Raw genomic sequence first — 25,018 nt, 5'->3', positions numbered from 1 at the left:
TTCTTGAGTGTAAACTCCACTTTTAGCTGCAGCAAAACAGAGGACTTTTGTACAGTAAAACAGAGGATTAGTTAGGGACAGTGAAGAAAATATCGATGTCGATGGAAATGTCGAGGGTATGATTTTACGGAAATATCGATAGAAATGTCGATATCGATGGAAATATCGGTAAAGTTACGGAAACTGTAAATTTTTAATTTAGAAAATAGTTTTTTTTATATGAGATAATTAATATAATAAAATTATATAAGAATACAATAATTAGAATACAATAATCATAAAATATTCTATAAATATAACAAATTATTTATAAGTGAATAAAATATAAAGTTAATTCACACCAAAATATAGAAAATTTAACAGATAATAGTAAGATACAAGAAATTCTCAAATATAATCCCTAATACATTATTAATACCAAAAAGAATTCCTTGGTTCTTCAAATTGATGATCATATCTTGATGTTTCACGTGTATAACAATAGGCATTCCAACTCATCATATTAGAGAAATTTTCCATGTAATTGTAGATGTGCCAAGTATATCTTTCTCTATCAATCCCAACCAATTGTCCAAGTGGAGGATAGTGTGGATTTATCCAATGAGGAGTGTAACATTCATTTTGAGACATGGGATGATTGAAGATATCAACATCGTAATCTCTGTGAGGATTATGTGAGCTCATTTGACCAATTGGATACACAATTGGAATCTCAGAATTTCCAGATTGAGAATTAACTTGTGTATTTAAACTCATTGCATCCAAAGAGTTAGAAAGATAATCTTCATCATGTTGATTCATCATCGAATTGCCATAATGCCTTCTTGAACCAGTGCCTGCTGTTCGAGCTCCATGATCAAAATCCTGTGTTGCATGTGTATATTGATCTTCACTAGTAAATGGGCTTAATGGTTGTTGGCTTGGTTCTCGATAGTATGTTCCACTCCCACCTCCACCTATATCATATCCTCCTCCTCTATTGCCACCACCACCACCACTGCCACCGTCATTGTCGTCGTCGTCGTCATCATCATCATCATCATCATCATCATCATCATCATCATCAAGATCAACAACATCATCATCATCTTCATCCTCATATTCATTTCGTTGAGAATAACTACCACCAAATGTTTCTACACGAGGACTAAATCGTCTAGTTGAAGGCCTTGTCACTACTTCAAACGAATAATTTCCTCCACTATCACTGCTCATAACTTCTTCAGCAATAACATTCTCAACATTTATCCCTAATTGTGAAGCATGCATTGCGACTCGAGGATCTGGATTGCCTTCCTCATCATCTAAGTGTGAATTCTTAACCCATTGGATAATAGGATTATCTTCATCTTCACCAGGGTCAGCTCCAATTTCAAGAAGATCCAAATAATCAGAATCTAATTGCGGTTGATTTGTTAATTCCATATCACGTATCCGCAATTTCATATTATAGTAGCAAAAAACCAATTTCTGAAGTTTTTCATATGCGAGTCTATTTCGTTGTTTTGTGTGTATTAAAGCGAAGGTGCTCCAATTACGCTCGCATGCGGATGATGATACAGTTTGTGACAAAATACGCATTGCCAATTTTCTAAGTGTTGGGGTGCTATTACCATACATTGTCCACCATTCAGCTGTATATTTCAACATTATAAATTAAAATATATTAAATTTTAAAAAAAAAATTAATTATTAATAAAATTTTTGATATTAAGCACATTTTTTTATAACAAGTAATTGAAATGCACATACCAGGTATCATTTCTGCCTGGGCGGCAATTGCTGCACGATCACCAAACCCTTTTCGTGCATCTCTAAAGCATATTATCTATATGTAAAAATGAAAAAAATTATAAAAAATATTATTAGTATGTTAGTTAAAAAATAATAATAAACAAAATCTTACTTCATTTCCAAATTGAGATATACGATCCGAATTTGGATATAATGCTGCAAAGACATCATGAACAGCTTGTACAAGATCTGAATCAGTGCCAATTCCTTCTTTATATTGGAACCGTGGATTCAGAAAGTATGCTACAAAATAATAATAAAAATTAAATCTAATATATAAATTATAAGACAAAATTAATCATGATAATAATAACAACATTAATAATAATCATGATAATAATAACAATATTAATAATAATATAAATAATAACAACATGATAATAATAATAATAACAATAGTAAGAAGAATAATAATAACCATAATAACAATATTAATAATAATCATGATAATAATAACAATATTAATAATAATATAAATAATGACAACATGATAGTAATAATAATAACAATAGTAAGAAGAATAATAATAACCATAATAACAAATATTAATAACAATAATAACAACATTAATAACAATAATAACAACATTAATAATAATCATGATAATAATAACAATATTAATAATAATATAAATAATAACAACATGATAATAATAATAATAACAATAGTAAGAAGAATAATAATAACCATAATAACAATATTAATAATAATCATGATAATAATAACAATATTAATAATAATATAAATAATAACAACATAATAATAATAATAACAATAGTAAGAAGAATAATAATAACCATAATAACAAATATTAATAACAATAATAACAACATTAATAACAATAATAACAACATTAATAATAATCATGATAATAATAACAATATTAATAATAATATAAATAATGACAACATGATAATAATAATAATAACAATAGTAAGAAGAATAATAATAACCATAATAACAAATATTAATAACAATAATAACAACATTAATAACAATAATAACAACATTAATAATAATCATGATAATAATAACAATATTAATAATAATATAAATAATGACAACATGATAATAATAATAATAACAATAGTAAGAAGAATAATAACAACCATAATAACAAATATTAATAACAATAATAACAACATTAATAACAATAATAACAGCATTAATAATAATCATGATAATAATAACAATATTAATAATAATATAAATAATGACAACATGATAATAATAATAATAACAATAGTAAGAAGAATAATAATAACCATAATAACAAATATTAATAACAATAATAACAACATTAATAACAATAATAACAACATTAATAATAATCATGATAATAATAACAATATTAATAATAATATAAATAATAACAACATGATAATAATAATAATAACAATAGTAAGAAGAATAATAATAACCATAATAACAAATATTAATAACAATAATAACAACATTAATACTAATAACGATAATAAATATAATAAGAATAATAATTAGAAGAAAAATAACAATAATAATAATATTAATAATAATAATAAACAACAATCATAACAAGATTAATAATAATATTAATAATAGAAATAATAATGACTACATTAATAAAAATAATAACATCAACAATAATAACAATATTCATAACAATCATGATAATAATAACAATAATAACAATATTAAAAATAATATAAATAATAACAATATTAATAATAATATAAATAATGACAACATGATAATAATAATAATAACAATAATAAGAAGAAAAATAATAACCATAATAATAATATTAATAATAATAATAACAAAATTAATACTAATAACGATAATAAATATAATAACAATAATAAATTAGAAAAAAATAACAATAATAATAATAACAATATTAATAATAATATAAATAATAAGAATATTAATAACAATAATAACAATAATAATTAGAAATTGTTAAATAATAAACACAATTTTAATAATATTTATTATTGAAATGCTTACTTTTGAGGATCTAGAAATTGTGAATTGATAATTTTTTTCTAACGTGGATCTTCAAAAAATTCTTCCTTTTATGAATATAAATGTTGAATAAAGAAAGAAAAGAAAATTAAAAACTAAACTTCGCGTGCACTCAATTTCATTTTTCTGAAGCTTTATGTTTACTCTCTCTATGATTTATGCTGAAAGTGAAACAGACGGATTCAAAACATCAAAACATAAATACACCCATATTTATAGTACTTACCTCTTCAAGTTTATAATTGTCTCGTGAATGTACTTTAAAAAAAAAACAAAAATGACAGCACAAACTTAATAGTAACTTTATTATTTTGAGGCTATAATAACTTTATTTTATTATTTCTTTCCGCAATTCTTTCGTTGTATTATTTGTTTCTGGAATTGTTAGATGGTTTTTTTTTCGTCACTTTTACTTTTTCAGTCAAAGGCTCAAAAGCTCAAAGCATGTGAACTCACAGTAAATTTATTTTTTTTTTCATTTCAAATTTTTTTTCAATACTTTCAGCATCATACTTGATTAATATTTTGAAAAAAAAAAATCAAACAATCAATCATTTCGGCTTTCTTCAATTTCGGCTCTCACCCTCTCAATCAATTTTTTTTTTTTAAGCCAATAACAACCGAAAAAGCAAAAAAAAAAAAAAAAAAAAAAAAAAAACACCCAATTTCCCAATTTCGGCCTCTCTCTTCTCTTCCCTTCTCTTGTCTTCTCGTCTCTTCTCTCTGTGAAAACTGAAAACAAATTTCTTTGCCTTGCTAGCAAATTGACACTTTGACAGATCGTTAATGGCTCGCGTGAAGGGGAAAAAATTAGCTGCCTCGCTGGAGAAACCGACTACGTGAAGGCCTGGGTATTCCTCGCTGTAGAAACCGACTGCCTCGCTGGGTGACTGGGTCACTGATCTGCTGCTGGGATGCTGGGATGCTGGGAAATTGGATTGATTTTTCATTTTTTTCTGTATTTTTCTGCTGCTGGGATGCTGCATCAATTTCCCCTCATTCCCCCCCCCCCCCAACCGAATGATCCCCCCATTCCCAATCATAGTTTTTTTTGTTTTTTTCTGTATTTTTCTGCTGCTGGGATGCTGGGAAATTGGATTGATTTTTCATTTTTTTCTGTATTTTTCTGCTGCTGGGATGCTGCATCAATTTCCTCTCATTCCCCCCCAACCGAATGATCCCCTCATTCCCAATCATAGTTTTTTTTATTTTTTTCTGTATTTTTCTGCTGCTGGGATGCTGGGAAATTGGATTGATTTTTCATTTTTTTCTGTATTTTTCTGCTGCTGGGATGCTGCATCAATTTCCCCTCATTCCCCCCCCCCCAACCGAATGATCCCCCCATTCCCAATCATAGTTTTTTTTGTTTTTTTCTGTATTTTTCTGCTGCTGGGAAATTGAATTGATTTTTTTTTAATTTTTTTCTGTATTTTTCTGCTGCTGGGATGCTGGGAAATTGGATTGATTTTTCATTTTTTTCTGTATTTTTCTGCTGCTGGGATGCTGCATCAATTTCCTCTCATTCCCCCCCCAACCGAATGATCCCCTCATTCCCAATCATAGTTTTTTTTATTTTTTTCTGTATTTTTCTGCTGCTGGGATGCTGGGAAATTGGATTGATTTTTCATTTTTTTCTGTATTTTTCTGCTGCTGGGATGCTGCATCAATTTCCCCTCATTCCCCCCCCCCCCCAACCGAATGATCCCCTCATTCCCAATCATAGTTTTTATTTTTTTCTGTATTTTTCTGCTGCTGGGATGCTGGGAAATTGGATTGATTTTTCATTTTTTTCTGTATTTTTCTGCTGCTGGGATGCTGCATCAATTTCCCCTCATTCCCCCCCCCCCAACCGAATGATCCCCTCATTCCCAATCATAGTTTTTTTTATTTTTTTCTGTATTTTTCTGCTGCTGGGAAATTGAATTGATTTTTTTTATTTTTTTCTGTATTTTTCTGCTGCTGGGATGCTGGGAAATTGGATTGATTTTTCATTTTTTTCTGTATTTTTCTGCTGCTGGGATGCTGCATCAATTTCCCCTCATTCCCCCCCCCCCCCAACCGAATGATCCCCTCATTCCCAATCATAGTTTTTATTTTTTTCTGTATTTTTCTGCTGCTGGGATGCTGGGAAATTGGATTGATTTTTCATTTTTTTCTGTATTTTTCTGCTGCTGGGATGCTGCATCAATTTCCCCTCATTCCCCCCCCCCCAACCGAATGATCCCCTCATTCCCAATCATAGTTTTTTTTATTTTTTTCTGTATTTTTCTGCTGCTGGGAAATTGAATTGATTTTTTTTATTTTTTTCTGTATTTTTCTGCTGCTGGGATGCTGGGAAATTGGATTGATTTTTCATTTTTTTCTGTATTTTTCTGCTGCTGGGATGCTGCATCAATTTCCCCTCATTCCCCCCCCCCTAACCGAATGATCCCCTCATTCCCAATCATAGTTTTTTTTTTTTCTGTATTTTTCTGCTGCTGGGAAATTGAATTGATTTTTTTTTTATTTTTTTCTGTATTTTTCTGCTGCTGGGAAATTGAATTGATTTTTTTTTTATTTTTTTCTGTATTTTTCTGCTGCTGGGATGCTGGGAAATTGGATTAATTTTTTGTTTGCTGCATCAATTTCCATTTATTCCCCCCCCCCCCGAACCGATATATCCAGAAATTTCCACATTTTACCATCGACAACCCACCCGATCTTTCCACCTTATCCACCCAAAATCCGACATCTTCACCGACAATTCCAGATTCCGTCGACTTCCATCGATTCCGGTGACAGATCGACGACACGCGTGCAAGAAACTTCTTCCCCCCCTGTCGGTGTCGGACAGCGTCGACAACGGAAATTATCGTCGACATTTCCACTGTCTCGTCGATTTTTACTTCCCTGGTTAGGGATAGTTTGAAAATTTTGCCTAAAAAAAATATTAAAAACATTTCGATCAAGATGTAAATCATAAAATTTTTAGCCTTTTCAGTTAAGACGAAAAAAAAGAACCAAAAAAAAAAATATATATATATATATATATTAAGTATTAAGTGATTAAAAAATAAACAAAACAAAATGTCTGATTAGATTATGTTATATTAAAACTTAAAGTCTATATGGAACAAACAGAAAATTAACCCTTTGTTGATAAATTTGTACATGGTGTAATAATCAATAATGGCGTTCTAGAAATGAATGTAATAAAAGTCATTTGGAAATGTAAAGTCACTGGAAGTAACCAGTATCCTTAGTCAAGAATGTGCACATGATCATGGTTATATACACATGTCGAAACTTGATCTGTGTAAGAGAGTTTTCAATTCTTAATTAGAAAAGAAAACCTAAAACAAAAGAGAGGTCGTTGAATATTGTAGATTCTTCTAGGTATTAATATATATTTGAGCACCCTTCGACACATTTTCTTCATTGTTACGGCTTTTAAATACAACAAATCACCTGAAAAAAAAAATTTTAAAAAAAAAAAAACTATGGTCAAATGCAATTAGCTGCATCAGGTTGAAAATGATATTCATTCTGAATTAGGTTCCAAATAATGAACTAGTAGTCATATATTTGTGCTAGTTTATGTATATTTCAGTTTATAAGTTTGTTGCACACATTTTTTGGTTTTTACAAAACATTATGGTTAATGAATTGTTTCATGTCATACCAAACAAAGGATATGAGCCGTTTTGATTGTATTCTCAAAGAGGTGGACTAATGCCTTCAGTGCATTAGAAATAAAATGCAACCATATTTAGAATCATTTAGGCAAACCCTAAAGGTCCATTAACTGGGAGGTGAAAATATCATATATTTATAGCGTCTCATTTTGTCTGGACAACTAAATTATTCGGAAGTGCTACCTGTAATGATGTGATATTCTTTTTCTTTGTGATTGCTGACATTCATCAGGCTTTGTGTTTTTCTGTTTAATATGTCCAAACAGCCATCAAAAGGTGCACAAAAGAAAACATCAATATAAAGCTCACATCACTTATTACACTCTTTAGCTACAAACATTCAAGTTCATTCTAAATTTTGTTATGAATACCTTTAACTATGCTCCAATTCATCTCATTCGCCTATGTAGTCTCACGACAAACATTTTGGAAATCAATGTTGGACATTTTATTGACAACGGCGAGCCACATAATCCCAAGTTTCCTTGAAAAGAAGAATTTTCAAATGTCGAAACTTGTATTGGACCCACAAGTTGATTGTTGGAAAAGTTTAAATATTCAAGGAAACTTAAGAGTCGTCAATTGTTGAGTGATTTCACCATAAAGCTTTTTACTGGAGAGGTCTAATGATTCGAGGTCCTTCAATTCTCCAAAGATGATGGGATGCTTCCAGTAAAATTGTTTATTGAAAAATTGAGCATAACTAGAGATTGAAGATCCCATTTTGTCCTTGGAATTTCTCCGTAAAACTTGTTGTCTGAGAGATCCATGGATATCATGAGAAGTAGACTATCAAAAAATTCCATTTCTTGTCCCTTATTCACCAGGGCAACGAGTCCTTTGGATATTCAGGTGTTGACGAGGCTTGCCAATTGTGTTGGTGTACTTCTGAATCATCATATTTTAGGAAACTTTTAGTACTCATAGATGTCCAATTTCTAAAATATTCTGATGGTAAGTTCTCGACAAAGTTATTGTGAGAAAGATCAATGATACGCAGCAACACAGCAATGCCAAATAAGTTTTCATCTGTACGCCATATGGGACCTTGAAATTTATTTGAGGATAGTATGAGAACCTCGAGGTTGGGAAAATCTTTTAGCCAAAAAGGGAATGTATCATTTAACTTATTGTGGCCAAGATTGAAACTCTTACATTGACCGTGGAATCTTCCCGTGTAATTGATTGTGACTTAAATCCAATGATAATAAATCTTGGCTTTCACCACTGCATAGCTGAGGTATATTGCCATGGAAGTTGTTACTTGCAAGATTAAGCATTGAAAGAGGACTAGCCAAGTTACCCAAACATTGACGAATGGTGCCACTGAGATGATTATTTGATGCATCAAGTACTTTCACATTCTTTAATTTACTGAACAGTGGATCAATTCTTCTAATCAAGTTACTATTTAAGAGAATGAAGAACAGGGTTGACATTGGTGGAACAAGAAGTGGTCCTTGCAATAAGTTGGAATGCCGATCAGGAATCTCCAATACCTTCCATGGAAGAACTAATGGGACTTCTTCCCAGCTGCTAATCGTGTTGCGAGAAATATTTAGTTCATACAAGGTCTCCGTGCATATGCTGAAGAACCATTCAGGTATTGGGCCGCCAATCCTATTGCTGCAAAGATCTAAGTTCACTAATACGTATTGTGTTTTCAGGAAATCTAGAAATTCTCTTATATTGCACCAACTTCAAATCAACAAACTGGGGAAAAGCGGAAACCATGCTTGTTTTTGTAATAGATACGCGGTTGTTATATGAAATATCAAGATATTGAAGGCTACTCATCCCTGAGAAAATGCCAAAATCAACTGTGCCACTTAAATTAGTTGAACCAAGGCTAAGTTCTTCTAGTGACATGAATTTGGATATGCATCTTGGAACAAGTCCATTGAATCTGTTTCCACTTAAAACAAAGAGCATCTAATTGGGATGAATTAGATATGTCCATATTCTGTAAACGGATTTTGATCCAGAAATAGGGATAACAAAGAAGGCATTGTCAATAAAGAAAAAGGAATGACTCCAGAATCTCCAGTAAAAATTAATTGAAAGATCCAAATAGGTTAGCTGTGTGAGGTTTTCAAATGAGGATGAAATTTGACACCCAAATTATTGTTACCAAGTTCTAAATGATTCAGTTCTGGGAGGTTTTTTAGTGAACAAGGTAATTCACCACTAAATTCATCATGGTCAAGTGCAAGTGAAGTGAGTTTTGGAAGGTTCCCTAGAGTATTTGGAACCCGGCCTTCCAAATGATCATATGAGAGGTCAACATCTACGAGTTCAGAAAGGTTCCACAGTGAAAAAAGAACCGTCCCTGAAAAAAAAAGAAAGAAGATTCCATGGGATTTAAAACATTCAAAGACTTGAGGTTGCCAGTCGACTCAGGTAATCTCCCTGAGAAATAGGTTGAGGATAAAACCAACGAGTTTAGGTTACTTCTAGAATGAAATTCTGGAAGAGAACCTGTAAGCTCATAGTTTCCTGACAGGTCAATGGATTGTATGTTAGGTAACAGGAAGATATTGTGTGGAAATTCACCATGCAGAAAGAAATCAGAAAAAGAGAGATGTGTCGATAAAGACAAATTTCCCATGGACTAAGGCACCGGTGAGGGGAAAGATTCACCACGTCCAGGTGAAGTAGTCTTAAATTGGCGGTGTTTTGGATAAGCTGTTCCAGTCAGCTGTCCTTCTCTCAGACACAAACCGTCCTTGACAGAACCAGCTGAAATATCAAGTGAGAGAATACTTTGTCAGCCAAGAGATATCAGATGGGATATACCCGGAAAACAAAGAGCAAGTGAGATTGAGATGGGTGAGCCTGGAAAGCTGGCCAAATTCAGAGGGAATCTGGCTTGAGTTGAAGTCATTGAAAGCAAGGTTGAGCTTTTGGAGATGAAGCAAGCTGGATAGGCTGCTGTTGGACCGCAAAGGGCCTGAAGCCAGCTTCTGCTGAGGTCTAGACTTACTACATCTCCTAGTTCCATATTGCAAGTGACTCCATCCCAGTTACAGCAATTACTACCTGCCTTTCGATATCTCATCTTCGGATATTTACTATAAAAGTAAAGAACTGAATCATATCCAGGCTTCTTTAGTGTGAGCTCTCGTTTTAGTTGGAGTAAAACAGATTGGTGAGGAAGAAAAACTGGTGTAGGAGTTCAAGGAATGTGAAACAAAGATGCAACATGAGGAGGATATCACCACATGAAATAGGAGAATTAATGGATTCATTGTCTTCATTGATTATGGGAGAGTTTGATAATGCAGATGAAATAAAAATGGAGTGGACGATGTAAGAATATTAGAAGGCTATGAGGCTTTTTATAGATGCATAGAATTTAGAGTTACACTATTATTGTCCTTATCTTTTAAGAATTATTGGCATCTGAAAACGTAAAGCTCGTGAAGTAATCTTTAGTCAAGAATGGGTCCATCGCAATAACTGAATGGAAAGGACAAGTCATCTCAGACTGAACTCAAACTCTCTACCTCGAAATATGTAATACCGGAAATAATAAACTTTACCATCGAACTATCCCTAAAAGACACTACAATATTAACATTTTAATCACTGTTTAAACCTCACAGCTTCTCAATGATGGATTATATGGTTAATTTAATTTGAAACTTAATTATAATTTTTTATCATTGTAATTACATCCTGATTTGGCTTATTAAAATTTCAAGTCCCTGCAATGGTTCACAGACCCTTATTTCTACATGACATGGTAATTAAATTAATTACTGCCGTAAAACATAATAATTAATGAAACATACAATGTTAAATTCTACCTATAAAAATATAAAAAATAAAAAAATAATAGAGTTATTACCATACTCCTCGGTTGAGCAGGAAATTCCGCATTGTACGTGGCATGCAAGGTCTGCGTAGTCTATTCTGCACTCTGCCTTGCTGCCTTTTTTACCACAAGGTGTCTGTATCATGTATTAACATGTAGTCCCACCATTGACTTTGACTATGGCGTTTTGAGCTTTTAAGTTATTGCAATAAATGCTGACAGAAAGTGTTCAATAACCTTTGAGGACTAAAATGGTTGTATGAATTTGCTATTGCGTAATGTAAGATGTTAAGGGAAACTCCCAAGAAGAAGATGATGAACTTAATATCATATCCAAATAAGAAAATCATGATGAAAAGCAAACAAGAAGAATTTACCCTGATGTTACCACACAGTTTGAACTCAATCTAGAAGAAAGAAACCATTATAGGGGATCAACCTACCAACAAGTCAGAAACCAACTCATCGACCAAAGAAGTTAATATCCCCTTTTCAATGTCTCGGCCCTCCTCAAATGCCTCAATTTCAAAGTCCAACCATTTCCCGTACTGACAGCTCATGTCCCTCTCCACAAGTTCATCCACCATCAACTCTCCCATGCTTTTCCAACCCAAAATCTCTTTGTACAGTTCTTTTGCTAATCGATCCTTACTCTGAGTCAATTCCGGCCATCTACTCCACTCTCCAACACGCATTGCCCTGCAGCGCATGTGCAGGCTTTCATTCATACAATCAAACAAAACCTTTCTCTGAAGACCCAGACATTCCTCTCCCTTCCTTTTTCTATTGTTTTGTTGATTCTCGAGGATATCAAACAGATATGGGGCAATAATCTTTTTAGTATTACCCAATGCAAAACCTTCCAATGCTAATTCAGTGTTGCTGAGTATGTACCTCACATATCCCAGTTCCCAGTTACTTGATATATTAAGATCAACAAAACCAAATTTTGTAGTCCCATGTTTTCCGCCCACATCAGTTGTTGAAGTGGATGAAACTGAGTCAGATGACTCTCTCATGCCATACGCTGATAGTAATTCATTTCTAGAGAAAAGATTGATTTCAGTTTGAGCTTCATCCAGCATGCATTTCTTGCTGCCTGTAAAACAAGAGTGTTATAAATGTCAAGTATTTCCCTACATACACTTGTTTGTAGGTACCAGATAAAAATTATCAAATTTTTTGAAAATTGGTCCTCAATTTATATGAATTTTTTCACAAAGCTCACATTATCAATTTTCATCATCTGCTATTCTCATAATATTAATGTCAACAATTAGTAACGACTATTACTCTTATACTATTCAGAACAATCTGGAACCTAAATAATCATCTCTTTTTAAATATATTATATCCTTGCTTGATGCCCCAAATCCCATACTTGTACTTTAATTAGTAGAAAACAATTAAAATAGTTCTTTCCAAGTATTCTTATGACCATTGGGTTCCTAGCCCTTCTCTGATTGCATTCTTCATTAATTCTAAAGCTAAAACCATGCACATGACAGAAAAAAATTTCACATGACACCAGAAAGAATGTAAAGGTACCATTGGTAGTACTTTTGTTATCTGCACAGCTTCCACTCTTAAATGATGGTTCAAAAATTGATATTGGTCTAAGACTATGACAATCCAATTCTTTTCCAGTTTCATTGTAGTTGCTGCTCCTGCTCCAACTACATTGTTCTATCCCTTCATATTCCTGAAAGTGTCAAAAAAAATTTGACTTAGTGTGCTGAGTTTAGACATTATCATGATGTAAATTAACTCAAAAATAATGCAGCTCTCCTTGATCAAAGGCACACTGAAAAAAAAAATGGAGGTATTATTGGAATCAACATAAGACATTTCATCCAGAATTTTAAATATAACAATTATATGAACTTGTCATTAAAGACTGCCACATTTGCAGAGTGCGATAGCTCAGTTTTCCTTCTTTATATCTGATTCAGGACTCAGACTCAGTAGGAACCACTCATATCCCACTATTCATTTATATATCTGACAGTCAATTAACGACTAAATTCTCACCAGAAGAAAGATATAAACATCCAATGTTTACTTTGAGCCTCGTTTTATTCTACAACTGTTTCATTTTATTTTTTATCTATGGTTGAAATAAAACATCATATGAAATATTACTAGCCAGAGTGGCGTCTCTGCAAAAATCTTTTTTTTTTCTTTTTTTTCTGTTTTTTTTTAAGCTAACAATTAAAAATTACCAAGTATTCAAGGTGCATGAGCACTAAGAACAAGGTAGCAGCTGCAGCATGAATAAATAGAGAAAAAGAGTCAGACCTGCCACACCAGGTTCCAATCAAGCACTGGACAATCTGCTGGCAAGCAATCATAGTGGTCCAATTTATCTCTTGGTATGCCTGGTTGAAGTTGCTTGCTCCTTGATATTGTGGTTACCGCACTGGAACCTGAAGAATCTAGTAAACCAGATGGAGAACTCCCTTCTCTGACAATGTTCAATTTAGATGTCTGGACTTTACATGTTAGTTCCTGAAGCTTTTGTTCCAAAAGAACACTCAAAGAATCACCACCAATTACATTTAATGAAGGTGAAGATGTTGTGAAGTTTTCTGAGCAAAGCTCCTGATTCTTCTCACCAAAAGAATTGATGTCAAAGCTGTTTCCTATTCTCATGACTTGATTCGAGGACTGGGAATCACGTACAGATCTTTTCAGGGGAGATGTGAATGTAAACGAAATCACATCCATTCCTTGCTTCTTGTTATCTGCACCCATACTGGTGCAACCATCCATTGCAACATTACATTTTGTTATACCTTCTTCTTTACCCATCAATGAATTATGAACAATTGTTTCTTCTAAATGAACATCATGCTGAGCAAGCCTTTTCTTCCGAGAGACACTCTTAACTGTGGAAAATGATACATCCTTTTCGGTGGTAGTTGATGCTGGACCCATCTGTTTGCAGCCGATTTTGGACTTCATAACAGCCTTGTTAACTGTCTTATTCTGCCCAATACAGTCATCCTGAGACCTTGTTCTTCCCACTGGCTGATGGGGAATCAAAGTCTTTGAAGCTAATTTGTCTTTGTTAATTACACCATTCTGCTTCTGATTGTTCTGCCTGAGGACATTACTACAGCTGCCTGAAGATGTTCTTTTCTGCACAGGTCTTTGTGCACTTTGCTGGCACTTGGAGAACTGGTTTGATTTGACCTCATTCTGTTCCTTATGCTTCACAGAACTTCTGTTACCAGAAGAAGCCAGTCCCTCCCTTCTTTGAACACTGACATTTGCTTGCACTGCTACTGATTCCGGCTTTCCCTTATTTCTCATATTGTTGAAATTTCCTTTTTCCAAACCAACAAAAGCCTGGTTTACTGGTAAATAATCTGAACCTTTAGGGCCCTTGTCATTAGAAGGTCCTATTGAATATTTAAGAGCACTACCTTCCTTGGTTCTTCCAGGCCTGGAGGCTTTATGTGAAGTTTCCACCTTTTCTCGAATATCACGAATTCTCAAGGGAAATGAAGGCCCAACACCCGGAACTTTGCACTTGGCAGATGCCGGAGGACTCGCCTCAATTATCTTTGCAGCTACCTCCATAACGTAAGCCACATTCTTTGCTGGGGTGAACCCAGGATTTTTAATAGGTGACAACAGCTTGTGGCGAGTGATTGGAATTGATTTAGCTGATTTCGGAGGCAGAACTTCAGTTTGAAATCTCTCCATTTGCCTGTTCTGCATCCTCTGTGGTCTAGATGGAACAGGATTTCTAGGTAACCTTTCCAGCTTGTTGGGCATATTCACACACTCCGTGGAATAAAAATCACTACCAGTGTGATTTACCCCATGATGATGAGATGTTCTAAAAGAGCATGAATCAGAAACTGGAGGAGAAGAGGACTCACCAACATTCAAAGTTGGCAAGGAATCCAAACCCATCAGTCTAGCAACTACCCCAGGGGCTCTAGTCCCACATCCCTCATCACTACCAGCCAATGAAGAACAACTCAAATCCCTACTTTCTTTATTACTCGAACTTGCTTCATTCTCATCCACCTCTGCCTGGAAGAAATGTATGGAAAAAAAATTGAATAAATAAAAGGAGGAAAACCAAGAGAGATCATAACTAGTAAAAGGTAACCGAAAAGGAAGAACACAATGAGAGAAGCAGGGTGCTTTCTTCCCACCCTGAATCGCGGTAACTCTGAAAAACTCTCTGCATTTTCCTTTTCTGGCTTGGATCCTTGAACACCCAAAACAGCGGTTAACATTGGTTAAAAAATCACGCCCAACTAAGAAATACTCAATATATGCATTACTTAAAAATCTGTATGCAACTGTTACCAGGTAACTCATTTGAAGTATTCGGGAAGAGCTTCTTTCTGGACTTTCCATGCCAATCAAACAGGTTAAGAAAGCCTCCTTTTGAACGTTTTTCCTCAACCTCCATTTTCTTCTTATATTAACCTAAATTAGTTTGGCAATTACCGGTTAGAAAGAACAATACAACAAAGACCAAAAGCGCGTATCCATGCTACTTTTCACCAAGCTTAATCCATTAATGCTAAAAGACAATCATATAGCTGAATAATTTCTCCATTTTCTCGGAATGAATATGTAATTGAGTATTACATATCTGCCAGTAAAAAGGGTGCAATTTAATCATCTTGCATTGCTCATTCAACTACAATTGCATATAGAGATCCTAACTTCTAAAACGCCAGAGACAGAGAAAGAATAAAAACAAAAACACAATTTTCTATATCTATGTATGTTCCTTCAGATGGAAATCCTTTGAAATGAGAAAACGAAAAAGAAAGAAAAGAAAAAGGAAAAACACAAACCTTGAAAGCTTTCAACCAAAAATTATGTCCATCCGCAAAACCTCATTTCCCAGACTCAGCTTTTTCCTCTTTCTTCTTTGTGGAAACAGCAATTTATCCAAATCCACAGCTCATGAACCAACAATATCAAAGACTTAAAGACACACAAAACCAACTCTCATTCAAATGGTAAACCTTCAATCAGCCAACTTTCACTCAAATGGTAAACGTTCAATCAATCTCACATGTACCCTCAACCCAAGAATCCCCATCAAACCGCAAACTAGGCAACCCTATTCAAACTGAAACAAGAGATATGACAATGGACTAAGAGATCTGACTTCAAAATCCAAAATAAATAATGGGTTTTCAAGAATGAGAAGTATTTCTCAATGTATACACACTCAAACTTGACTTAAAGAAAGAGAGAGCAAAGACTAAGAACCTAACAGAAAGAAAAACTAAACAGTGAAATTTTCAGACTTTGGAGGTGAAGAATTATTTTTCCTTTTTAATTATTATTATTATTATTTTTGTTTTCTTCTAAGCGTGTAAAGATGTACTATTGGTCAAATGGGTATTATACTAAAGAATGGGAGAATTAAGAAGAGCAAGAAATTGTCTGTTCCAAGAAATAATAAATGTTCAGCAGAAAGAACCACCGCTAGCATGTGATTTATAAAAGAATTCTGCTTGAAGATAATTTGTACAACCAGTAGTTTTGCTTGCTGATCGACAAGGTGTATAACAATTCTGAGGGATGTGGGTCTTTGGGACCCAACAAATTCTGGGTTCCACTATCGCTATACACCATTTTTTTATGGTCGGGTCCCATAGAAAGTTCAAAGGTTTAAACATTATTCTCAAACCGGGTGATTGTTGTTGGACTTTGGACTTTAATCCCACTTCCATGATTTTAGGTTTTAATGTTCTGAGTTTCTTTTTTTCTTTTTTTTCTTTTTTCTTTTTTCTTTTTTCACTTTATTTCCCAATTCCTTCGGGTTTAATTTACCTAAAATTTTTAGTTATTAATATATACAATGTTCCAGATATTGAAAAGTACATATAAAATGATGAATATGGATACTTAAATTTTACATTAAACAAAATTTATCCAATTTCATGATCACTGGCATTAGGAATTGTTGACTTTATCTACGCCAGATGGTGTAAATAGGAAAACAATAATTGGTGGGTAAACATCTATTTCCAATTTTCGCAAATAAAAATTAGTGGCGAAAAAAAGGTGAAACAAATCAATGGAATGGAAGACACAAAGATCTATGCTTATCTCATTCATGACCAAACCATTTTCTTTCTCCCTATTATTTTTTGGTGAATTTTCTCACTATTATAATAAGTAACAACTACGTCTTTCTTTTTTGAATCAAGAAGATGTAAAACTTTATCCACCTAGCCCTAATCTCTTCCATCTTTTTTTGTTTATGGGTGGTTAGATTTCACTTCACAAGGCAAATTGGCAAACTCCAAAACTTTTTTGCGTCCCTGTTGAGATTCCAAAGCAAGAAAAAAGAAAAGTCCACTGTCATCTGGAGGATACGTTTGTCTTTTGACTATTCTATAAATAAAATAATCAATTTAAAAACAATATTATTGGGTAACAAGTTATCCTACTTTTTAGATTTTGTAGCGTCACCATTTCCTTGGCTTCTACTTCGAAACCAAAAAGATGCTCGGATTTCTGATTTCTTTCTTCTCTCTCTATCTCACTCAGAAAGAGAACGCTTACTGGATGTTGAAGTACTACCACAAAGAAGCAAGTTTTGAGCTTTGGATTTGAGAGACTCAAAAAACACAATGAGTCCCACATGGATACATTATTGGGGTGGTTATAGTGTCATATTCTACTAGTATCTAAGCCTTTCATTATTATGTTGCGAATATAAAAACTAATAAAAAAAAAAATGCAAATGCTGTGGTTCAAAGTTCTTCAAAAAATTCTTCATGACTTAGTAGATCTTAGATGTTAGATCGATCAAAATGATTATCAATCCTTCTTAGACTTACAGAGCCAACAAACTGACGAGTGAAGTGGTATTACACAATCAAAATTTGAACCTGTCCAATATCACAAAAACACACATTACAGTAAAATGTTCTTAGAGAAAAGACTTGGATTTGGGTTTACCTCAGCTTCTGCAATAATAGAGAAATTATACGATCAGAGATCAATATAATACCATGGAAAAGGACTCGAGATGAAATTTTATGTGCATCCAATAAAAGTTTTAAAATAAAACACAAAATTGAGCCTCATCATCGACATGTGGGACTCAATATAGAAGCATTTCTTCCGAGGACAAAATAATTATCAAATATTTGTTTTCTCGACTGCATACATAATTGTGATTCGTCTTGCCCATCAAACAGAAGAAATAAAGTTCTAAAATTAAGTAAAGTTTCATCTAAGCACATGGATTACGCTAATGAAATTGTATCTTAATACAAATCTCCTACTCGCTAGCAATAGACTATTTTGAATCTTTCAGTCAGTGGCTCAACTGGTTCAATGGAGTAGTACCTCACACATTAACCCAAACTGCCATGAAAGAGAGACACTGCTGCAAAAGTGGCAGGTAAAAAAGTGGCAGGCAAAAGTGGCAGGTAAAAAGTTTGGCTTCAACTTAAAGCTTTCTTTAGAGTGGAATAGTTCGCTTTTCTCTGCACCTATAAATGGTTGGATTAGGGGCATTTACAATGGGTAATACCAGCTTTGAGCTTTCAAAAACAAAAAGAAAACTCCCCACTCGCACAGGATGCACGATATCATGGGGGAAATTTAAAAAGACATGGCTCCATCTTGAAGGTAGCTAAAATCCACAATGGAATATACCTCATTATGGAAAGAAAAGTACACCAATATGCTCAGGAATATGTCTTGAGACAAGTATCACAAGGATTAGATCCGTACTTGCAGGTCTTCTGGTCAAAAGCCTCTCCAAAGTGTTCGAGTAATGTTTGTCTCCGACATTTATCCTAGAAAATGTCAGAGTAAATAGAGAAAGGCAAAAAAAAATTAGTTCTCCTGTCATTACCTACAATTAAGTCGCCATGAAAAAATGGAATTACTTTTAAGGTGAAAGTAACAACAATTTCTTGGTGAAGTTGCAAACCTTAAGTTCACAGTACTCTTGCATTTTCTGAGCCTGAGCCATTGCTCTCTTGAAGCTCTCCTTTTTATATCCTTGTCCATTCCGTAACATGCACACAACCCGGCTAAAATCCTTTTTCTGGTATAGGACAATGCATACTGCAGGAAGATTATCTCTTCCAGCCCTTCCAGATTCTTGATAATAGCTTTCAATTGATTTTGACAATGTATTGTGGATGACAAAACGCTGGATATTGAAAGGGGACGACAATCAATTAGATCATATAAATTCGGAAGGAAAAGGAAAAAAGGAGGTTGGTCATCTATAAAACTAAGAGAAATGCAGAGTTTATCTGAACATACAACATCGGGTTTGTCTATCCCCATCCCAAACGCAATTGTAGCACAAGCAACATGAACCTCTCCCATGTACCACTTCTTTTGAACAGAAACTCTCTGATTAGCAGACAAACCAGCATGGTAATGCACCGTTTTAATCTTACACTTCTCATTCAAGAATTTGGCAACCTCAACACATTCACTTCTTGAAAGGCAGTATATAATTCCACATTGATTCTTAAAACGATCCATCAGTATTTGGTTAAGCTGTTTTAGTGTTTCCTTGGTCTTACCAATTACTTCATATTTCAAGTTGGGTCTATCAAAGCTTCTTTCAAGGACAAGAGCATGGGGTATTCTCAAAGCTTGTAATATGTCCTGCAAGACATCCATGTAAGCATTATTTCTCTCACAGCATGGCACTAGAAGGGAATCCAATTCTAGCGAAATTACTACCTCTCGAACTGAAGGAGTTGCAGTAGCAGTCAATGCCATCAAAGGGACATTTGGGAAGTGCTGCTTCAGACATCCTAATCCTCTGTAATCTGGACGAAAATCATGTCCCCATTGGCTGGAAAGCATGAAAAGAAATAATAATATTATTTTCATTAAAAATAAGAAAATAATCATGTTCCTGTTCCTGTAGATCTCCATGATACTTATTATAGAAATGGCCATTGATATATACTAAAGAAAACGGCATACCTAACACAATGTGCCTCATCAACAACAAACCCTGATAATTGTCCCTGCAATTTATGTGCAAATATTAGCCAAATTTGTATTAGTTGTCAAAATCCTATGCTTTTGAACATGGTCACAACACATTCAGCCAATAACCTGAAATTGTTCACCTTTTGATGTAGGCATTTTAGAAGATCAAAAAATGTTGGGCTCCCAGCTATTCTCTCAGGAGTCACATACAAAAGCTTGCACGATGGTTTGTCCTTCCTGAAAACAAGAAAACAAAATAGAAGCGTGTCGGCGGAATGAGGTAAACATGGAATGGTATACTTACAAAATTACAAGGGGAATTATATGGTGAAGAGACGATATTTTTTGAACGAAATTTAATTCAGAATAAATAGACACATCAAAAGTATATCTCTATAACTATATCATGCAAGCCCAGAGTCCTTAAACAACTTGTTCTATATATGCTATCAGGAAAAGTAATGGGTGGTAACATAGAACTAAGGGGCAGATGGAAGAAAAGTGAAAAAAGAGTGGAAAATATAAGTAGAACTAATAGAGAGAGAAATAGAACCTTGCCTTAGCTCTTGGAGGACAGCTGCAGCTCGGGAAGCAGTTTGTTGAGAAGTTAAAAAGGTTGCTGGAACACCAAACTTGAGGTTCAACGTAATTATCTGATCCTGAATAAGCGAAAGCAGTGGAGATATAACAACTGTCACTCCTGGTTGCACAGTCGCTGGAAGCTGCTCAAAATACAATCGAAAAATGCAATATCAAATTAGAGGGCAATTACTCACATTGAACTAACCTATGAAAAAGAGAGGGGGAAAACTAGAACCCAGAATTCCTGGTCCTAGTTCTCAGTTGCAAATATCTGATAAATTTCATTTAATCAATAATAAGTATTTTCTTATAAAATTTCTTAGGCCAATGTCATTAAAGATATTAAACAGGTGAAAACTAAGTTAAGTGTAGACAACATTGACAATCTAACTAGTCTCTTATTCTGCCAAGTTTTATGATATATAAGTTATGGACAATCACCATATTAAAAATAGGACTTTACAAGGAGATTTATGATAAAATAAAATAAAAACATTCTGAATCATCACAATTAATTGAAAGGTTTAGATCAGTTTGCTTATTTCCATCATGTATACCTTTAGAAGTACAACCTCACAATTGACAATTCTTCTAACACCCCAACTGCAGTCAGAGAAAATATTTCAACAGCCTCGATACAACCCATCATTCTGAGGGAAAGTGCTGATAATAGAGTTTTTGTGCCACATTAAAATGGGCCAAGACTGCTAAAATCTACAGGATATACTAATAAACCAGTTTTCCTGTGCAATTTACATCTCACAGAACCCTTTGCTAATCACACTTACTTGGCTACAGAAGAATGTGAACCTAAAGTTTTTTGGTCAACAACGTGGAGACACATTTTTAAAAAGAAGGAAGAAAAACAATTTTTTTATATTTTTAAAAAGAAGGAAGAAAAACATTTTTTTTTTTCATATACTTCCTAGGATAGTATTCATATTTCTTTTACATTTCATTAAATTAAAATATGTATACATATATATAAAACTAAAATGCCTGAACAGCCAAACACAGCCTGGACCAGTAGTCCCAAGTTTCAGAGTGGTGACCACAACAAGGGTATTGTAGTGCCTAGAAGAGAAGAGAGGGGGGAGGTGGTGGTGTTGGGGGGTGTGGTGTGTGTGTTGTGGAGGAGGGGGGCGCCAAACTTTGGAAAAATTGGATGAAATTCACGTAAGCAGAGGTTGACTTGTTTGATTGATAACTTAAAGATTACAGTAGAAGCAAACACTCAAGCTGAAAGGAGGAGGCAAAATCTTTGCCATTTTTATAAGATGAAACTGGTTACCAAAAAGAACATCCATAAGAGAAGCCTTATGTATAGAAAAGAGAAATAACCTGGTAACATAAGCTTTTACCACCTCCAGTTGGCATAAGAATAAAGCAATCCCGCTTTGAAACAGCTGCTTTACAAGCCTGATGCTGCAATGGTCGAAATGTCCTATTACCAAATATTACAACATTTGCCAATTCAAAGTCGTCCAAAGCCTGTAACTGTTCGTAACTGAGAGTCTCAGCTTCATCTTTTGGCTTCTGGGAGCACTGTTTCTTATTATTTATTATTGAAACTGAATCTCGAGTGATAGTGCTCTGACAGTCCTTCAACATAAACAACTACCTACTTCAGATAACCATAAGTTAAACCCCTTTTTTTTTTTTTTTTTTTTTTTTCCCTAGTGGAACATATTTATAATCATCATGTCATGAGCAAGTTTATGAAAAGCTTGTATTGATGTCTCTTATTGAAACAATGCACAGACATTGAAGAAAACTGCCATTAAAATTAAAATTACGCAGCCAGATGCACAAATGATATTTGATACCTCAAAGGCAATAGCTGTAAAGAAACGATAGTGATGAGACAAATGTTTTATAAAACTAAATTTTACCAAAGATCTTGAACAACATTCTGCCAAACTCTGTTTGAAGGCTGAACCCCTCATATCAGGACAATGGGAGCGGCTCGGTTCACCATTTTTTTCTAGAATTCTGAAATCTAAGTCACTGTCACTTGAAGAATCCAACTCCACAAAATTTGGGTTTTCTAGAGATGCAGATGAACTCTCAATGACATTAATATTGTGTTTTTCCTTGTGTCTATGAGTGTTAGCATTGTTGAGGACCTTGTTGTCACAGATGTTTTCTAAAGCACCACAGGCTTCTGATTCTACATTCTGTAGATCATCCCATTCTTCGGTGTCTTCCATAGATTCAGCTAATGATGCAAGAAAATCATCACCACAATGCTCCACAGAGACAAAATCTCTGCCATCCTCACCTAAGAATGGAATTGAAGATTAGCAATTCCAATATTAGACACCATACCTCAAAAGGAAAAAAAACCAATTCAGTGGATGACCTTTCAACTTGTAAATTAAGTTCATAGTTAGTAGTCCACATAACCAACTCAGCACTACATTTGTCTACAAAATTAGATAACTCTTGATTATTCGTTAAATAAGATGGAAGAATGTACTTTCAAATGCTAAAGTTACTAAACGAACAATATGTTAGCATAAAACCTGTTACATAAATGAGTTACACAACATATGAAACATATATCCAACCTGTTACCACCCAAGACAACATATGAATATGATTTACACAAATGATTATGGCCACACAATAAACACCAAGCTCACAACTCGAGACAGCTAAGAGAAATCCCAAATGCAGGCATAGTAAGTTCTCCCTGAACTTCTCTGACACATAATTATAAAATAGATCACCATCTGCCTGAAATAGCTCAATGTACTAGTACTACCATAACTATCACAGCATGAAACTTCTTTACCAGCCACTAAATCAACAGTATCTGTGACACCCAGTAAACCATTTTCAAGCACTCCAATTATACATTCTAGCTTTCAACAAATAAAAAAAAGGACCTAAAAATCTATTTTACAAGCGCTTTGAGCTTAAACAAACTTTTTTTTTCTTTTTTTTTTTTACACGCATCAACATGCAGCGCAAGCAAAGCCCACCAAAACACAACTTTGCTTCTGAACAGACAACTCAAAGTTACCCATAACCCTCATAAACCCATTTGGATACACTCTTAAGTCATTTTCGAAATCCCAATTTCACCTTCATCAGAAATATTTACATCTCAAACCATAGAAAATTAAAGGGGGGGGAAAAAAAAAAAAAAAAGACAACAACAACAACAACGACAACCAATGACGCATATCAATCTCAGACACCAAACCTTCGTTAAACAAACAAAAATAGGCAACGTATAAACTTTCATAAACTAAAAACACGATCTTTCACTTCAGGACCACGCAAAAATACTTTTTTTTTTTTTTTTTTTTTTGGGTCGTAAATGGGAGTTGAATTGGTGTTCAGGGTTTTGGTGGTGGAAATAGATACCATAGAGCTTGACCAGACGATCCAAGCACTTGTTCGCGGAATGTTCATCGAAGCCAAATTCGAGGGCCAAGCTCAGCAACCGAGCTTTCTCCAATTCCAGATCGTAGTCCTCCATTCTGGTGGTGGTGGTGGTGGTGGTCTACAACCTTTTAGGCTTTTTACTATCTCCCGCGCCAAATTGCTTTCTTTTGAAAACCTAAGAGCATGTTTGCCTATGGCGAAGCTGTCACAAAATATCGAACGGAAGTCCATAAAACGCCGTCGTGCCATGAAATACTGACTGAGAGGCTCTGATATAAATTTCATTTTTAATTATTATCTCCATCTTTTATTGTGCTCTATATATATATATATATATAATTTTTTTTTTTTTCAGTTGAGCCGATAATTAAAAAATATATATATAAATATATGGAATTTTTTTAAATAATTTGTCAATCAAATATATACCCTCACATTATTGAAATTGAATAAAAAGCAAAATTGATATATATAGCGTTACTCAATTGAAAAAGTTGAAACATAGGGAGGTAAACTTATTTTCTATTTAATTATTGTAATAAAAATGCATTTTTTATTGTTAAATATTACACAACTTTTAGTGATGTTCTTAATTTTTTTTTTTTTAAAGGAGACTAAATAGATGAATTCGTTATATTGTTCCTTTTTGCATTAGTATTGCTACGAGAATTCGAATTTTTGAGATAAAAAAAAAATATTTTTGATAAAAATTTTTATTTAAACCATTTTAATTTTATCTTGATTGGTTTTCACAATTATAAATTATAAATATAAT

General features: G+C 33.8%; 2 protein-coding genes across 7 annotated transcripts; both read right to left on the bottom strand.

Annotated features, from left to right (window-relative positions):
• Window positions 1-11,598: 11,598 nt before the first annotated feature.
• Window positions 11,599-17,038, bottom strand: LOC107411771 (uncharacterized). 3 transcript variants are annotated; one of them, XM_016019427.4, is made up of 6 exons: window positions 16,122-17,038; window positions 15,622-15,744; window positions 15,465-15,520; window positions 13,591-15,339; window positions 12,853-12,994; window positions 11,599-12,391 (listed from the first exon to the last, which is right to left on the bottom strand). In XM_016019427.4, the coding sequence occupies exons 2-6, from the start codon at window positions 15,725-15,727 to the stop codon at window positions 11,727-11,729; spliced, it is 2,718 nt and encodes a 905-aa protein (XP_015874913.3). In that variant the 5' UTR covers window positions 15,728-15,744; window positions 16,122-17,038; the 3' UTR covers window positions 11,599-11,726. The 3 variants fall into 3 exon arrangements, with proteins under 3 accessions (XP_015874913.3, XP_015874911.3, XP_024926407.3); XM_016019425.4 differs by having other exon boundaries at window positions 12,841-12,994; window positions 16,122-17,035; XM_025070639.3 differs by lacking the exon at window positions 15,465-15,520 and having other exon boundaries at window positions 12,841-12,994; window positions 16,122-17,037.
• Window positions 17,039-18,298: 1,260 nt separating this feature from the next.
• Window positions 18,299-24,520, bottom strand: LOC107411748 (ATP-dependent DNA helicase Q-like 1). Of its 4 annotated transcripts, XM_060811956.1 has the most exons (11): window positions 24,223-24,520; window positions 22,740-23,128; window positions 22,189-22,449; window positions 20,824-20,987; window positions 20,406-20,502; window positions 20,257-20,300; window positions 20,008-20,122; window positions 19,576-19,929; window positions 19,235-19,459; window positions 18,955-19,097; window positions 18,299-18,788 (listed from the first exon to the last, which is right to left on the bottom strand). In XM_060811956.1, exons 1-10 carry the CDS (start codon window positions 24,335-24,337, stop codon window positions 18,987-18,989), a joined length of 1,875 nt encoding a protein of 624 aa, XP_060667939.1. In that variant the 5' UTR covers window positions 24,338-24,520; the 3' UTR covers window positions 18,299-18,788; window positions 18,955-18,986. The 4 variants fall into 4 exon arrangements, with proteins under 4 accessions (XP_060667939.1, XP_024926409.2, XP_060667940.1 ...); XM_025070641.3 differs by having other exon boundaries at window positions 18,299-19,097; XM_060811957.1 differs by having other exon boundaries at window positions 18,299-19,097; window positions 22,189-22,440.
• Window positions 24,521-25,018: the final 498 nt, after the last annotated feature.

The sequence above is a fragment of the Ziziphus jujuba genome, chromosome 10, assembly GCF_031755915.1.
Source record: "Ziziphus jujuba cultivar Dongzao chromosome 10, ASM3175591v1".
NCBI lineage: Eukaryota > Viridiplantae > Streptophyta > Magnoliopsida > Rosales > Rhamnaceae > Ziziphus > Ziziphus jujuba.
The sequence above is the reverse complement of the archived record's forward strand: the minus strand, read 5'-3'. Positions and strand labels throughout refer to the sequence as shown.